The 17,840-nt window shown below is 41.3% G+C and overlaps 1 protein-coding gene across 2 annotated transcripts in view; it reads right to left on the bottom strand.

Annotated features, from left to right (window-relative positions):
• Positions 1 to 17,498, bottom strand: part of LOC111236310 (septin-9-like) — a 57,632-nt gene extending 40,134 nt beyond the window's left edge. Inside the window, exons 1-2 of one of the 2 annotated variants that reach the window (XM_022764995.1) lie at positions 17,425 to 17,498; positions 1,725 to 2,402 (exon numbers count right to left, since the gene is read on the bottom strand). In XM_022764995.1, coding sequence (XP_022620716.1) covers positions 1,725 to 2,402; positions 17,425 to 17,446 — 700 coding nt within the window. In that variant the 5' untranslated portion in view covers positions 17,447 to 17,498. Of the gene's footprint in view, positions 1 to 1,724; positions 2,403 to 10,196; positions 10,332 to 17,424 lie in introns of those variants that run through there. The other variant, XM_022764994.1, reaches the window with a different exon arrangement.
• Positions 17,499 to 17,840: the final 342 nt, after the last annotated feature.

Below are 17,840 nucleotides of genomic sequence, written 5' to 3'. Positions count from 1 at the left end.
TCCTGCTCTCTTATAATAACAATGTGTCCAATGACAATGTCAAAACAATGTGAAAGGGGTCGCTCATGGTGATGAACCTAGAGAGAATTTTAAGTCAGATCTGCAGTGTGTGTGTGTGTGTGTGTGTGTGTTTTTGTGTGTGTGTGTGAGGACAGGTTTGTGTGACATTTAACTACATCACTTCAGTTTACAATGGCAAAACTGAAAATCAACTGAATGCAAACATACTGTATCTATATTATGTTGTTTCGCATCATATCACACAAGCTTCATCATAGAAACTCATGTGACCCTGTGGACTAAAATCTGTCTCTGTCTGTTGCATATACTTTTGCTGCAAATGTAACACTGATCACTATTTAACTGCCATACTACTGTTCTGGTGCTGCCAAGGTCATGCTTTCATCACATAACAAAAACCACCCCGGCTCCAATTCTGCATTAAGAACAGACATGGATTACCACAAGTACAGACAGACAGTCTGCTGTTTCTACTGACAGACAGGCCTCCAAGGACATGGTTACTTGTATTACTGACAGACATCCAGACATCAGATTAATCAAACAAGCCATTCCTGTAACTGGCTTTTTTTTTTCTTAGTGAGAGATCTGATACTTGGGTCAATGTGAGTGGCGAAGGAGCAGGAAGATATGAAGTAAGAGGAAGTTCAAATGAGTCCAAATGAAATGAAATCTGGAAAATGTGACGTTTTTTAACCAGTGGGGGTTGAACGTAAACTAAGTTACAGCCAAGAGTGAAAAGTTGCCCTTTCCTCATCACATAAGACAACGTTTTTGCTTTTATCTGAGCATAATATAACCTATTACACTCACTTTAATCTGTTTTCCAATGATGACACTGCCACATTAAACCGGTAAATCTGTGCTAAAGCAATCCCACAAGCTACTGAGCTAAATCACAGCACCAAAGCACAGCTCTGCTTCATTAGTAATTTACTGTAATTGCTGTAGTTGCTTTTATACATCAAGCCAAAAACTTCATGAGATTCTATATGAGATCCAAAGGAAATGATGTATGAACAGCCAGAAAATGATCAAAGCATTTTAACAAAGTACATCATCTAATCTACTCTCAGTGACGACTTAAAGTACATTTGTACTATCTAGAAAGTTTATTTTGTTCCGCATTTGTTCTTAAAGTGTGTTTTGTTTTCAGTTTTACATTACGAACACAGGTTTGGAGGAATTCTTGGGGCCTTGGGCCTAACTTCTTCTATCTTTAGTGTCAGTCAAGATGGCTATTGTTATGGAGCAGCTTGGAGACAAGCCACGGTGCCTGGCGCTGAATTGGGCACTCGATTGACAGAATCTTCATACACAAACCCATTTTGTTTCATGTACTCATTTGTCATGCCTAATCATGATGTTTTAAATGAGTTTAAAAAATACACATTATTCAACATTTTTACCATGAGATGACAGATTTGTGTTCCAATGATTATACACTAAAAAGTTTCTGTTTTTTTTGTCTTCTCTGTCTTTCCAGCAGCAGTGACAGCAAACTGATGAATAGAAATAATAACTAGGGTGGATATCATAAAGCCACCATGACTGAACAGGAAAAGAGTGATCACAGGGAAGTGAACATATCACCAAATAATATAATATATAGGATAATAATCTTCTCATAAAGATGCAGTGTTTAGTTTAGAAGAGAGTTTAGAAGAGGTGTTTGGCAGGATATAAGGTTAAAGCAGACTTACTGTCATGGTTGGGGGATTTGCGTCCAGCATGGTTAGGAGAGGAGCAGCGGAAGGTGGTCACAATGGTGTTGTGGTGTGGGTTGGGGTGGTGTGGGTGGTGCACCGCTGGGTGGTGGCCGTTGTTCTCCGGGGGAGCTCTGGTGATGCTGATATCAGGTTTACGTACATCCCCGGGACTGGGGGGCTCAAACTTGCGAGCATGATTCTGCTCGGGGATCCGGCTGGTCCCATTGTTGTTATTGTTGCCCTCATTGCGCCGTATCACTGGGGAGTCAGCCGGCGTCTTGGCAAAAGTGACCTCCCTCTTGTGGCTCATCTCAGGGGTCTTAGAATGGCCCAGGACTTCGGGGCGTTTCAGGGCGCTGTTGGTCACAAAGCGTGTGGAGGCGGGGCTGGTGACATTATCCACCTGCTTGTTGGATGAAGACGAGATGTCGATGGAAAGTTCAGAGCGGCGTGACACAGGCTCGGGGGTCTTGGAGCCTCCTCCTCCCATAATGGAGCGAGGTTGGGTGTAGTTGAGGTTGTTGTTGTTGTTGGCGGCAGTTCCCAGGTCACGGTAGTAGATGCTGGTGGGAGACATGGCATTACGGTGGGGGGAGTTGGTTGTCCGGCGGGAGCCGGGGGAAGAGTGAGATGAAGTGTCGACATCTTCCACCTCAAAGGATCTCTTCAGAGCTGCATGTAAGAGACATAAACAACATTAACAGATTAATCAATGTATGGATTAACATAGAATGAATTGGGAACTATACTGGTAATCATTTGAGTTCTGTGTAGGACAGTATTTTCTGATATTCTGTAGTCACACCATTTAACAGCAGATGAATTGATACTTCACTTCATAATGAAAATAATTGTTAATCACTGTGACTAAACATTGTTGTTGTGACTGAACAACAGTTTTCTCTATTTTGGTCAATTTAGTTTGTAATGAGCCTGGTGACCACTGGTTTAATCCATAACAATATCTTTTCTAAACTTATCCATTTATGTGTAAACTAAATGAAGTGAAGTAAAAAAAATTAAATTCCACATTATGGAAAAACACATGTACAAGCACCTTTAAATTATACTTCTGTAAAATGTAAAGCACATTTACTTTCCATCAGAGTATAAAACAGAATATAACACATTGTAAGCCCATTGACTCACTCTTGGCTTACAATTTCTTAACCAAAACAGGCTCATCTTTCCCTTATAAACCATTTATGGCTCAAGATTGCTGTTTATAGGAAGTAGGAACAATATCATAAAATATTCATTAAAAAGGTCATGGCAATTAACTGAGCAGTAAACGAAGTGAATCGTTTTTCTTAAACACTTTATGAACAGTGTCCAAGTAGTAAAGAGCCCGAGGTCCGAGGGTGTGGTAGCTGTAGAAGCAATTTTGGTGGCAACACAGAGGAAGCAGCATGCACCACCAATTAAGCCATACCTATCTAATTGCATTACATTCCCCATCACAAACGCTTTTTCACTACAGTGCATGACATGAAGTTGATTCAAGTGTTGTTTGTCATGACTTGGATGCCACGTGTGTGGCACACTACAATATAAAATTCTAGGGTTTTACACAGAGGCATTTGAAGTGTTTCACGACATGCTATAATGCACGCAAACTGCTGAGCATTTAGGCAAAAAAAAAAAAAAAAGGCCCGGCCTCCCTGTGTATGAGCAACACGAGCACAGAGACAGAGGCACATCCTTCGGTTGTGATGTGATAAAGTGGCTGCAGTGTCCAAGATACGAAGAGTGAAGACACTGAGGGATGGAATCACCCCCTGGGAAGAGTGCACTGACTCAAACTCAATTCGAATTTGACTCCCATCGTGGAGTTGCTGTGCCAAGCCAGTGGCCAGGAGCTGCTATCATAATGACACACTAGTTAGACCAGTCTGCTCACGCACACCCTGAAGAACATCTCCTGTTAACAACAATCCAAAATCACAGTGCTGATTATTTGATCTGTTTTGTGGCTTGTGGTATGTATGCGTGTGCGTGTGTCTTTATGTAACTATACAGTACGTACTTCTGTTCAAAGTGCTTTTAAAAAGGAGCGAGTATGTGTTACGAGAATGTATACGTGTTTATTTTTAAGCGGCTACACCCACAGCGAGAGGACCATGCCCCAACCCCACTGCTCTCTGCGTAAAGCTGAAACTCTGTTGGGGGATGCGGAGCTCAACACAATCACATCAAAGCTGTCTCCCCACACACATCAGCCAGCACCACTAATCTAATTTACTGCTGTAAGCTGCTTCATTCCTACATGCTGGACATTTGATACAATTTCCCCCCTAACAAAAATTCAGGCCACAGCCGACGTCTTGTTCTCTTTTCGTCTTAGTGGGACACACCAAGGACGTTCTCGTTCACCACAGGAATAAACGGATCTGCGCTCACGTCTTGGCGTTTATGGTGATTTGTGTTACAAATCTCCTTAACCCCCCCACCCCTCCCTGTACACCATTTATCTAGACCTTGAAGCACGGTTACCTTTCATCTGTGGCATTCTTAGACTGTAAGAGACTGGTTTTATATGTGTTGCTAAAGCTTTAAGGCTAGCTATAGTCACCCCAGATAGTTTTACAGTACTTACATTATGTGTGACAAGCGTGAAATGTCCCTTAATACGCACACAAAAGGTCTTAGTGTCAAAAACACAGTGAAAAGCGACTCATACCCACTTCAACAGTCATTTTCTCACACTCCCATTGCTTATTTTCTGTGCTGAAATTCTGATGCGATCAGAGTTCATTATCCAATAAGGCGCCATAAACAGCTTTACAATCCATCCTTTGATAGATATACATATGAAAAAACTGTGGCGTCCAAATCCACAATGTCACTGGACTGTGTCCTTCTTACCCCTGCTTTCCTCTGTCTTGTTTTTTTATGGTTGCTGAGAGGGAGTCCAAGGCTGTGGCTACTTTCGACTCTGGCCAGAGAATAAGCTGGTCTGCCAGAATCGGTCTGCAGATTTCATAAGGAGCTGAAAGGATGAGATGCACGCTAGACTGTATTGTGTTGCGATTCATTTTAACCTCCTCTGAGAGTCCCAACACTTTAGGAAACTGCGTAGACTCTAACATCTCGTGACCCTCGCTGTAGACTTTTGTTACATTTTGGAAAAGCTGTAAATGTGAGAACTAAAGCTGAACATGGCGGGATATCAGGACCCATATTCACAAATCTTTTCATAATAAAAGAGCAGTACCAAGACGTTGTTTTGCCAGTGACCTGTTAAGTGATCTTAGATTAGTAGTTGTGCTCCTGGCTGCTTTGTGATTATATGCCCTCGGGCACAGGACTAGAGCAGAGGACTGTTTGTTTGTATTTAGAGACTGTGCATTCAAGTGTACATGATTTGTACAAGAAGAAGTGGATCTAAATCTTTCTGTACTTTGAGGCATTTCTCACTTAGATGATCGCTCAACTTCTATATTTTTGAAGGGTCACGCTTCTTACCACAGACTCTTGGGTTTTTCGTGCGATCAGTGGTAGTTCAGTCTCCCTCTCTTGTTTAGCTAAAGCAAAAGGGGAGAGGAGGGATATTCTTTGCTTGAATATTATAAGTATAGCATCACAGAGCAAAAGGAACAGTATTTGTGCACGAGTGCGGGACTGACAGATGGATGAAGGAGTATTGTTCCCAGTGAAGCAGCATTCCCAGACTATGAGAGCTGGAAACGAGAGGTCCAGTCTACCTCAGCGGAACCTCATTAACAGCAGCCAGGAGTCTCGTCTCCCCGCGTCTCTCCACTACCTATCACCGCCCAGTGTCCAGTATCTCACAGTGTCTCATGTGGGAAGATAATGCAGCGCAGACAATAAAGCTCAGGATTACTGGCGCAACAAAAACAAAAGATGGAGGCAGCTGTATCCTTACTTTGGTTCACGGTCATTTGTTCTAATACAGCCCAGGTGTTAGGCTACGCTGCCTCTCTATCATCAGTGTCATCCTTACTGAAGGACATCCCAACCAGTGAACACAAACATTCAGTATCATCTCAGCCCAGATGCACTTATAACAGATAGTGGGGAGTTAGAGGGAGGAAAGCAAACAGAGGGACAGGAGGGAAGGAAGGAGGAAAAAGAGACTGGAGATAGAGACAGGTTGCAGGGCGAGAAATGGGGAGGTTAATACAGGTCAAGACAAAGTCGACATTTATTGAGATTATTAATTATTCCTGTTAAAAGTTATGTGACACTAACTGATGATCATCTAGAATGACAGCAATGTTAAATCTAAAATACAGGCCAGGAAACAATGTAGACAACATAGCAAATGCTCAAATCTTTGCTGCTCTGAGTTACTATCAGCAGCACTGCGCAAAGGTTTTAGGCCCTAAAAGTGAAATGAGGATACTTTCAAAAATAATACTATGAATGTTTTTTTTTTCATTTATCAATTAACTTCATACAAAGTGCAATAAACAGAAAAAAACCCTAAAGTAAATCAATAGTGTAAGCTCCCATTCCTTTTAAAGCAGCACTAATTCTGTTTAGTACAACACTTTTTCAAGGTAGATATATTGTTTTAAGCATCTTGGAGAAATTGCCACAGTTGACTGAGTGGATCTAGGCTGTTTTATTGTCTCTTCATATAATCGCAGACCGACTCAAGGAGCAATTCATCCATTTTGGTGATTAATATTGAGCTGCTGTTAATGACTCTTAAAACTTCCTACAGATGTATCACAATAAAATCCTTCCAGGAAAGCGAAGGGACCATGCCTCCTCATCTGCCAAACTTGACTTGTGTGAATATGAAACAAATGGGAAAAGTGCTGAGTTTGCATGAACAGCAAACAGCAACAGAAAATGATCAGGTCAAACGAAAGCAGATCAGAAAACAAAGTCTCTGACTAGCACATGATAAAAAAAAGGGGAAGTTAAAAATAAACGCCTGATTCTCTCTTCCATTGGTATTAACAAAGGTTGAGATCATATTTTGTGAATTTCCCCGGCTTCACTTAGCATGTAAACACAAATACCTTCATGATTAGGCAAGCTCCTAAACTCTTACCTGTTTAAAGGAGAACCTTGCACATAAAAATGCAGTCATGCAGTATAGTAATGAGAAAAAATTCACTGCACCAGTATTTTAATTAATGAAGGATGGACTTTACCATACGTAGCCTTGAAATCATAATCAGTCTTGTAATTCTAGCCACAGACAATAAGTCAAGTGTTCGAAACTCTCTGTCAAACACTGGTTATATAAAACCATTTCATGCACAGTGGACTTTATCTGATGTCAGTAGCCACAGAATACAAGTCGATGCGGTCAGACCAGGAAAAACATGACCAAACCTCCCATCTGACAAGGCCAAACAACGGACGATAGAATTTCACACTATGGTATTTTGCTTGGTCAGATGAAACTTTAATGCTACACTGTCGAACACATACTTCCTCTTACTGCCCACTGATGGTGTTGTATTTACTAATGCCGACTGGCAGCAGTACAGATCACTGTGTCAGATTTAATGCATGGTTCCCTACTGGTCTGGCCAACACCCTGTGTCCAGTACAAAGGAATTCTGGGAGTGTTATAGGTGTGTGGAAAAGAGAAAAGATGTGTTAGAAGAAGTTGGTGCAGAGTTTGGGTCAAATTCTTCAATTTCTTGCAGTAATGTTGAAGCACAAGAAGGAATCTGAACCCTAATTAACAAATAGGCAATTTCAAAACTAATTGAAGATTTCAGATTGTGCGCATGCACACACACACACACACACACACACACACACACACACACACACACACACAGAGAGAAAGTTATTCAGGCAGGCTGTTGGTCTGGTGCTTAGCTTCAGGCTCTTTAGGCCTCAACCTTTGACAGGTAGAACCTTGTTTTGTTCCTTTGATCAAGCGTTGGCTAACTATCTCACTCATGAACACATTGATTTACATCAGCGAACAGAGAAGGTATAAAGAGAGTGGCTGCATTCCACTTAACACCTGTTGACACACACTGTTTGGACTTTCAATTAAGAAAGAGAGAGCAGGGGAGAGAGAAGTGGGAGGCAACATGGACTGATACAGAGAAAATTCCACGTAATGACCTCAAAAGCAGAAATCCAAATATTTAGACCAAGCACTTTTTACTTAGAAATCACACACTGACAGAAAAACAACAAAAAAAAAATTCTCAAGAAGGCAGGACATTGCCAGTAAATTATTGGGTAGAGAACATGATGATGCAGAATAAGCAGCTCTATTTAGAGTCTGAGGGAGCTTAGTGTGTATGTTTGTATATCTATGTGAGTGTGTGTGTGTGTGTGTGTGTGTGTGTGTGTGTGTGTGTGTGTGTGTGTGTGTGTGTGTGTGTGTGTGTGGTTCCGAAAATAACACACAGCATTATATAAAAATCAAATTTTTATTTGACTGGACTTACACAGGCATACTTGCAATGTCTTACATGCTATTTTTTTCTGCCACCTGTGGTTTCATATGACTGTCTCAGAACGAACAGGACCACAGAGAACTGTTAAGAGAGTGTTGTATTTACGCACATAATCAACTTAAACCAACCTTAATAACACACTGGCCTCGGAGCCGGGTGTAGAAAATGTACCACACGCATGCAACTCTCTCCATTTCTATGTTAATTTCCTCTCTGTGTCCACATGCCACACTGGAGCAACAACATGGCACCTTTAAACAGCTAATCAGCCCAAATACTTTGGACTGGACACAAAGCTCAGTTTAGGTTGGCAAACGTAGCAGGAGCCCGTGTCCGACTCGACAAAGCCCCTCTGAATATACAAATAAGGGCTCATTCTGGGCTTATTCTCTGGTGACTCATAAGTTTATATTCAACAGAGGCACTTTCCACCTTTTTAGAAAGTCTTATTATTGTTTCACTGTGTAGTTTCTATGGTAGTTTCTATCATCCATTTTCCGTAATAGTCACACACGGGTCCATCCAAAGAGGCATTATTACATCTTTAGTGTGCTCACCAATTAAATTGCCTCACCCTGTCTGTGCCCATTTCCTCTTCAGTGTGCGATACAGCGCAGTGCAATGTACTGGAAAACATAATGATCTGGGATAAAATGGGGATTTACTCAGTCAAGTGTTTGCCATGCACCTCTCTCTACAGTTGTTTATATACTGCATGAAAAGATTAGATTGGTTTGTACTAACCTACTGGTGGCATACATGACATTATGATGGTCACTATAGTATATTTGCTACAGCGAGTGCTTTCTGTGCATCGGTGGTAGGTACACACTGAATCTTCTCAAACAATACGTTATAAGAGTACACGCAGGGGGTGACTTCATTTTGGCCTTCCAATAACTTCATTTAGGAGTTATCTATTTGCATATGGCTTTATTGCCTTTTTATGTCACTCTGAATAAACTAGCTAACATGAGCTTCCTATCCGCCTGTAATATCGCATTTGCACCAAAATGGTCTGTCAGCAAATACATATGAGAATATCTGGACACCACTGACTGAGAACTAGGTTACTTTCAGCCATAAAAGCTGGGGAATATGCGAAACAAACTAGTTTGTGTGACGTCTGACCAAGCATCAACAAGTTTGCTGTGGTTTTTCAATTCACTGTTGTAGTATTTAAAACCCCAGACAGATTTTTTCCAGTTGTTTCAAACTTTGCATGTCAGTAAGACACAGTAACTCAACTGATTTATTAAATAAATGACGTGGTGCAATGTAGTTGAGCGCTCACAAGATTATTTAATAACTACACTTAATAATGTAAACCACGTTATCGGAAAAATCTTAATTGTTCAAAACCTGCATGTACTTCCACTGAGCGAGATATTTGCTAAAGATGTGTACTTTTTTCTGGCTTCTGCTCTCAGCATCAGTCCATGACATCTGACAGTGACTCTCAGGCCAAAGAGCAGCTGAAGGGAGCAGACTGAACAGAGGAGGAACAGGAAAGAAGTGGGAAAGGAAGAAAGACAGAATGGCAGAGGAAAAGGAGGACAAAGAGAATTAATGCCATTTCCACACTGGCTTAGAAAACAAAGGAGAGACACAGTTGTGAATGTTGTATTTGGGGTTAGACAGATGTTAACTCTTAGAGCTGAGGTTTCCACTCTCTACCTCTAACTCTTAGACCTTTCAGCTGAGGGCTTTCCAGTGCTGGAACAGTGCTGGTGTCAGTGCTGTGTTTGTTTCTATTATTGACATAACTTGGGTATAATCAATAACAGATGATAGTCTACATGGACTTGGCTAGAATATGCCCACCACCCTGTTTTTAACAGTAAAAATCAGACACAACCACACACACATGCTGAGAAACACATGATACAAAATACTTTACAGACATGCACACACAGCACATTTGCACACCCAGTGAAAAGATATTGGTTGATATTAAGACTACACGCAAACAGAGTATGTCTGACAGATGCTGTTTCTTCCCGTAAATGGTCAGAATGAACATTTTAAATGACAGAAAAGTAGAAAACAAATAACAAACCTTCAAAGTCAGAAATAATTCCCTCCAAGTGTGGATTGACTCCAGAATCAGACATCTTTTCAGTCATGAAATATCACAGAACTTTCAAGAAGCTCCCTGTTAGTTCTGAACAAATTCCAAAACAGAGTCAATGAGAAACAAGTCCAAGCCCACAGCTCTCTTAAAGGAGCAACTTATTTTCTCTGACTTCCCACCAACTTTTCTATATCACTACATTCAGGCTTCAGAGAGAGAGAAGGCAGGTCCCCTCCCTTCTCCTCCCCTCCCTGTAGCAAGAAACACACTCCCCCTTCTCCCTCGTGTCCTGTGTGAATGTGTGTGTGAATGCGTGTGTGTGTGTGTGTGTGTGTGTGTGTGTTTCCCCTGCCCCCCACACACTCATGCATGCAAGCGCAAGCACTGACAACAGACCCTGTCATACCCTAGGACCCTTTACGACCAAAGTTGCTCTCAGGTCTGATTTCCTCATTCAGCCTCTGAGCAGCTGTGACTGTGAAAGTGGACAAGATGTCACACAGTCACTTTGACCAATTTAACCTGCAATCAGACACGCTCCCCTGATACAACTGTGGCTCCTCAAATGGCCCTCAGAAGGCTGCTTTCAATCAGCTACAGAAGGATCAGAATTGAAGTGAGTCTGAGGCTTCAGTCTTGAGTAAACATCCTCTCAAAAAAACCAGCCTGGTATCACCAAACGCTGTATGAATAACACACCAATTTCATAAGTCATTTAGTTTGTTTGTTATCATATTTTGGCAGTTCTTGTGCCATTTCAAGCCACGTCCTTATTCTACTAACCTCTGACCCAAACCCTAACCCTACCTAAAACAACATGCGAAAAGCTTAATGTGTGTAGACACAACACATGACATTTCCTTATAAGTGGTGTGCTGTTTCTACACGATCCCATGATATCATAAACACTGGCTGACATGTTCATTAAAGTGCAGTCAGTTCTGTAGTAGCTGCTGTCCTGTCACAGAAAAACCTGAGAGACTTCCTGGAGAAAGTTAACATTAGGGATATGCGTTGGCGCCTCTGGGCAATCAGAGGGGTGATTCGTGCACCAACCCGCCCTCTGTGACACCGCTATCAGGGAGACCATGGGAATTTGACCATGGTAGACAGAGTTAATCTAGCACCGAGGACTTCTTTTGTGAGGGACACCGACGACAAGCTGGCTTTTTAATGTAGTGGGTATGGTTACACTACTGGTCCTTGAAGCCGCTGTGGATTATTTGGTGAATGGTCTTTGGAGGGACAGAGAAACACTGTTGAGAAGGCGTTGATAAAATAATCTGAAGTGATGAAGAATCAAAGCTGGCCCTGTGTTTACGTAACCACTTCCATTGTCTCCCTGTGGGATGTGCTCCAGTATTTATTATCCGTGAATCTACCACAGAAACAAAGCAACAGTGATGATATCGCTGCAATTACTGATTGGTCATGAGTGTGTGGCTTTTTGCCGCTTCCTGTTTGGGGCCAGATGAAACTGCACATGAGATTTGTGATAAATTGTCCCTGATGATAGGTCATTTGACCATTTCCACAGTAATGGTTAAAGTCATGTCAGTGAGTGTAGCCCCCGGCCCCCAACCAGTCCTCAAAAGAAACCTAAAACTAAAGCAAAGGCCATGGGAATCTGGTATTTTGTACTTCCAGATATTCAGAGATACTATCAAACATCAGATACCACAAATCACACACAATTTTTCAGCCTTCAGCCTAAGCAAAAAGGCACAAAACACTGCTTGGCACTTTTACAGGCTCTAAATAGTTGGGAAATCCCATTTGAATGAAAAGCTCCATTCAAAGGGGCACTAGTAGGATGCCAAGCCCACCCAGTGGCCCCTAACCCTAACACCTGAGAGGTCGATGGTAAAGCAGAATAACACTGTGCGTTTATGGTGCAGTCTAGTTGTTTTATAAAACTGCTGCAAAGGTGTCTCAGGATAGAGAACAGAGTGTGGTGGGGGTGTGTGTGCACAGTATTTGCATGTATCCATCAGGCAGGAACTTTACTAGGTAGATTACAAGTCCCCCGAGAAGCTTGTTGTCATGTGTTGTGCAATTAAGCTTCAAGCCAATCTTGTAAGACAGCACATAATATGCATCATACATCCTGGCAGCTGTGTAAGGCCATTTATTGTTAATGTGCTGGCTTGTGCTTCCATGCATGTTTATGGATACAGTGCACCATGACATGCACATAAAAACACGTCAGTATGTGCATGTGAATTAGTCTTTCACTACATCTTTCATTACATGTACTTTATACAGTGTAGACACACACACATTATATATATATATAACGTAATGTACTATACATAACAAAGCATTTGGCCCCTCAGTGCCCATGTAGGACCAAGTGCACTGTAAACCATATGCCACAAGTATTCAATTAAACCAGATGACATGGTATGTGAGGTACACACCTCCACCAGCCAGTGTGTATTTATCTAAACATGGATACACACTCTGGGCTGGCTGTGAGGCAAAGCTGAGCAACAGAATGAGGGAAAGCTCCAAAACAACATCTGGAGGAGCATGTGTATGTGTGTATGTGTTTGTACTGAAAGTAACATTATGTGCATATGCGTCTACGCATACACGTGCTCATGTGGTTACTTGACCGTGACTGTGGACACGGGTGTGTTTGTGTGTGTCTGGGTGTCCTGGTGCCTCTGAAATAGCTCTGTAAACACAGAGCTATTTGCACATAGTAGGATAAATCTACTTAACCAAAATCATTCAGCCCCATATCTCTGTGCTGTGAAACACCAGACTTTGAAATTGCACAAACCCAAACTCTCTATTTGAGTGTTGCTTCTATTTGCCCACATGAGCATGTAGCGCTTATCTAAATGACGACTTTTAAAGTAGATCAGTTTGACCTACATGTGCAGGATGTATAACAAAATTACACTTTTGAACGTTAGTGGAGTAAACTCACTTACTGCAGCAGAGACTAAATAACAGCTGTCACTGCAGAAATATTGTGCAATTTAACAGGGTAATGAAAGCGCTGTACAACTCCAGAGAAAGAATAAAGGGAAAATCGAAACGACTGATGATTTCACAACAGAACAGTGAGACTGAGGGTTTTGGAGAAGTAGAAAGAGTTCATTGAGAGTAGGCATCCGTAGCACATAAAGCCTTGTTTTAACCCAGATCACTCTATGATACTACTCAGGCAGTATATGTATGTTTTTATTAATGTGACAGTTCTTTGGAAAAACTATTATCCTTGATTCTTTCATAGTAAGCTTTTAAATTGGCCTAAAAGCTGTGTGGACAATTTATGCTGGCAGCAACAAGACTACAGTGGTTTTAAGACTTGGATATTATACTCACTGCACAGAGAACTGTTCTACTGAGCACAAATGGCATTTAAAACATGGATCTTTGGAGTCTGGGATACCTTGGTGCAAGCAAATAAACCAAGCATTACATTACAGTTCTGCTACTGACAGCTTGCAAACCTCCTGACACTTGTCACTGTGAAGATTAGGGTTTACACATTTGGTTTTGTCTTTTGGAAGGTGAGAGGTGATAAAGGTTTAGATGAAGCTCTTCACACGCCTCTACACTAAACTATAAACTGATTTGATATGCATATAATTGAGGTATTCATAGTTTTGCATGCGGTAATTTGTGTGCAAAACATATTTGTGCCATGAAATCTATCTTTCATGGAGCAAAATGCAAATGAAAACAAAATACAAATATGCTAATTCTTTGTATGAAATGCAGGGTGAAGAGCTGCTCATCATGGCAAAGTGACAAATATTTATTAAGAGTACATGCCTGTTAAAAAGGGTGAGCTTGACAGTTTGCGGATGAAAGCATTTTTGTAAAATTTAGATAATGATTGGCATGAGTATCTCACGATTTAAATGCCTGCTGGTTATCTTTATTGCTATGTCAGAAATGTGGTTCACAACTGCTTTTATCAAAATTTTATAAGTTAATAATACTATGATTTATGATTCACTAACTCCACAATTATTGTGGCCAAAATCATTCGCAATAACGATATTATTGCAATATCTATAGCAAATTTGAAATAATAATAATGATAATACTAATACTTATAATGATGCTATCAGTCAAATTCATGTTTAACTTTGTTTTTGTGTGTTACGTCTCTTTGATTGGCGAATGAATCAGATTCGAATATGAGTAGGGAGGCGGAGAGAAAGCCTGTTACCATAACTGTTTGAAAAGAACAAATAAATTTAATGGACAGTGGAAATGCAACCAGATGCAAAAGATCCACAAGAGCTAACATCTGCCATCATATTATTATCACGTGTATTATTAACACAATATCAATATTTCACATTTTAAATATCAGGGTTATCGTCAATACCGGTATATCGTGATGCCCCAACTATGATTTTTTTGGCATGAAAACAGTATTTTGTGCCTGCATCAAGTTCCCCACACTCAATTTGACTCTTTTAACAAAACCGATTCCCTCTTTTGCCCCTTGCTAATCATAAATTGAGCTGCTTGTAAACAATCACCCTTGGCTTGACCTGTTTCCATCATGTTGAAAAATGTCACCTGTCAGAAATCCTCCCTCAGGATGACTGAAGGTGCGGCTTCCCAGTTCAGTTTCCGCTACTCTCTGTGCTGGCTGTTTTCATGGCTCCGTCACTTTATCATTACTAAATAATAATCTGAGAAACAATATGAGGTGAGATACTGGGAGGGCAGTGGGCGGAGAACTGCGGGGCGTTCACTCATAGAGGATATCCTGTACACTTCTTTTATGGAACATGGCGAGCTGAGTGATTTCCTTGATTTCCTCTAACTCCAGGTTCATGTGTGTTTGTAGGGGTGGGTGGGGTTTTGTGCACGTGTGTTTTAGGGTGAGAGTATTACAGGGCTTTGGGGTGGATACACCAGCACTTCTAAAAGTGTACAGTGTACCGTTAAAGCTCACATAACATTAAAAGTACCCTTTAAATTAAAGACCAATTCAAAAGTCACACTGAACATTATGTGCTGCCCTTTATGAATGCAGCTTGAATGCAAAATGTTTACTGGACAGAAAGAGGAACAAAAATAAGTCAAATGTTGGCCTTTCGTAGAAGAAGTGATGCATAATGAAACACACTATATATATATATATATATATATATATATAACAATAGTTATATTAGAACATCGGTAAAAACTCAGTATGGATCCTGGTCTTGAACCCTTCATGTTAACAAATGCAAGCAGGTTTTAATCCCTGGGTCCTTTCAAAAGCTATCAAAGCGGATTATAACTGTCCTGCTTGTAACCCCCCAACTCAAACTTCTGAATGCTTTTACTGTTGTCAGTTCAATGCTAAGCAGGCCACATAAATACTGCAATTAGTGTTATCTCAACAGACAAGACACCAATTTTCTTCCTGTTTAATTGGCAGAACTTAAAGCAACATGACACAACTATTTCTTTCATTTCCAGACTGAATGCTTTGTTTTTCTTTCCCTTTGTTGTGTTTTAAAGACAGCCCGTCACCAATTAGCAATCACAATAACTCAATGTGGTGACCATACGGGACAGTCGTGGCAGATGACATGTCATATTGAACATATTATTTTTAATCTTGAGCAGGCGAAGAAGAGGAACGCAGGAGGCACTCAGAGTCGGGACAGAGGTGTTGCAGATGGACACACAATCAGGAGGTTGAAAATGCCACCACAGCCCCAGCTCCTATCACTATCAAAACATAGTCTGAAGGGATCAGGGGTGGGTGGGGTAGAGGTGGTCTCTGTAGTCATGACAACAGGTCTAAACAGAGCCACAAAGCACAGGTTGGAAACTAGGAAGTAGCTCAGCCCATGCAGGACTTCCTCAATTGTGAGCAGTGACTGGTTGGGGGTTGGGGGTGATGTCTGTCAGCTGTATTTTCATGGTGGTAAAAAAAACAAAACAACAACGCTCAGCTTCCTTGCCTCTTTACTACACTGTCTTAACCCCCACTGGAGTCAGTCTTTGCTAAATTCCCACTTCCCCCATAAAAAAAAAAAAACTCCATCTGCAAAAATATGAATCATCCACATGGAACATTTCACAGAACTTAAGGAAATGGTGGCTGCACTACAAAGGAAAAAAATGACACTGCAACACTGCCACCAAGTGGTAATAAAAATAGGTGTGCGGTGTGTCTGTATGCATCACACGGCTCACTGAGCTCAAGCACCGTATTAACGCTCAAATTAAAGGCTAATTTGCAGAGTGTCGCACAGCTTGATGTCCAGCGTTAATCACTGTAAGATGCTAGATTAGTCCTTATCCGCTCGGTGCAGACTGAACACATATGGGCCTAAACAGAAGTTCTATTGAGTCTCCATTAACACTAAACAAAGCACTCATTAAAACACAAAAAAGAGTAACTGATTAAAGGAGTAAAGAAGAATTGCTGATGAAAAAATAGCTTCTGAGTGGGACACAGTTACAACGCCACAGATGTAGGATGGTACACAGACTGTGACGCAAGCTAAACATTCCTCAAAAGAGTCTGCTGTCTGTCAAAAAGCAAATCATATTAGCTGACATATGAGCTCAGCTCTCACTCCCCTGTAACTTAAAATAAACCATCTGTGTCAGTCAGAATTAATCTGACAACTAGACTCCTCAGCTTAAAGTCCAATCATGTGATGGTGGCATGAAGATTTAACTCTGTCCATCTCCTGATGGATCGTAGCTGTGTACAGTAAGTGGGTCAGCTGTAAGTCAGTATCCCACCCAAGGCTGCCAATTACAGTACAGCAGCTGCTTTGCACTGGAAGATGATGCATTCTCATTCTTGGAAGTCATCTTTGACAGCCCATCACATGAGGTTTACTCACTGTTGCTGTGCATATGGTAGCTATTCAGAGATAGTGTGTGCACTTCACAGTGAGCTTAGCTGTGGCTGTTCATTCAATCACAATGAGAGGAGAAAAGTCTGCCAGTGTGTAGCCCAGACAACTTCTATGAGAAGTAAATCAGAGGTAAAGCTGACATGCGGGCATACATACAGACAGAGGTCTCTAAAACAGCTGCTCTCGCAACTGACCAAGCAAAGCAAACACAACCAGGGTGGCTTCGAGCCGACTGCTGCCACTGCAGCTAAGAAGCCGCTTCCTCTCAAGTCTAACAAAGAAAAGAAAAAAGAAACTCCCTCCCGGGGATGAAATTTCTAACTGTTGAAATATCAAATATGTTGGAAAAAGCCACAACTTACCGGCTATTCTGTCTCGCTCCATAACTCAACAGCTACCTCAAATAACCACATGTAACCTCTCCTTTTTCTCTCCTCTCCTCTCCTTCCTTCCCTCCCTTTTTTCTTCATGGAGACTTCCCCTTTCTCCTGACTTAGTCACCCTGTCCCCCTCTTTCAACCCTCCCTCTCTCCTCCCTCCTTTTCCTCCCTGTCTCCCTTGCTCTTACTTCCTCCAAGTTTTAATGTCTTCAGTCTGTCAGGATAACAAGTGAACGGAGCAGACGTCTGCAGCCATGTGCTAGTCATATGGAGTCCCTCTCTCTTGCTTTCTTTGCTCTCTCCCACATACATGTGATGCAAGCTTTTATCCCAGAGACATACAAACTGACAAATTTTCATTTCCCTCTTCTCTCTTTTCCCTTTCTCCAGTATTTTCT

The sequence above is a fragment of the Seriola dumerili genome, unplaced genomic scaffold, assembly GCF_002260705.1.
Source record: "Seriola dumerili isolate Sdu_G_001 unplaced genomic scaffold, Sdu_1.0 BDQW01000621.1, whole genome shotgun sequence".
In the NCBI taxonomy this organism is placed as follows: domain Eukaryota; kingdom Metazoa; phylum Chordata; class Actinopteri; order Carangiformes; family Carangidae; genus Seriola; species Seriola dumerili.
Note: the sequence above shows the minus strand (reverse complement) of the source record. Positions and strands in the feature narration are given on the sequence as shown.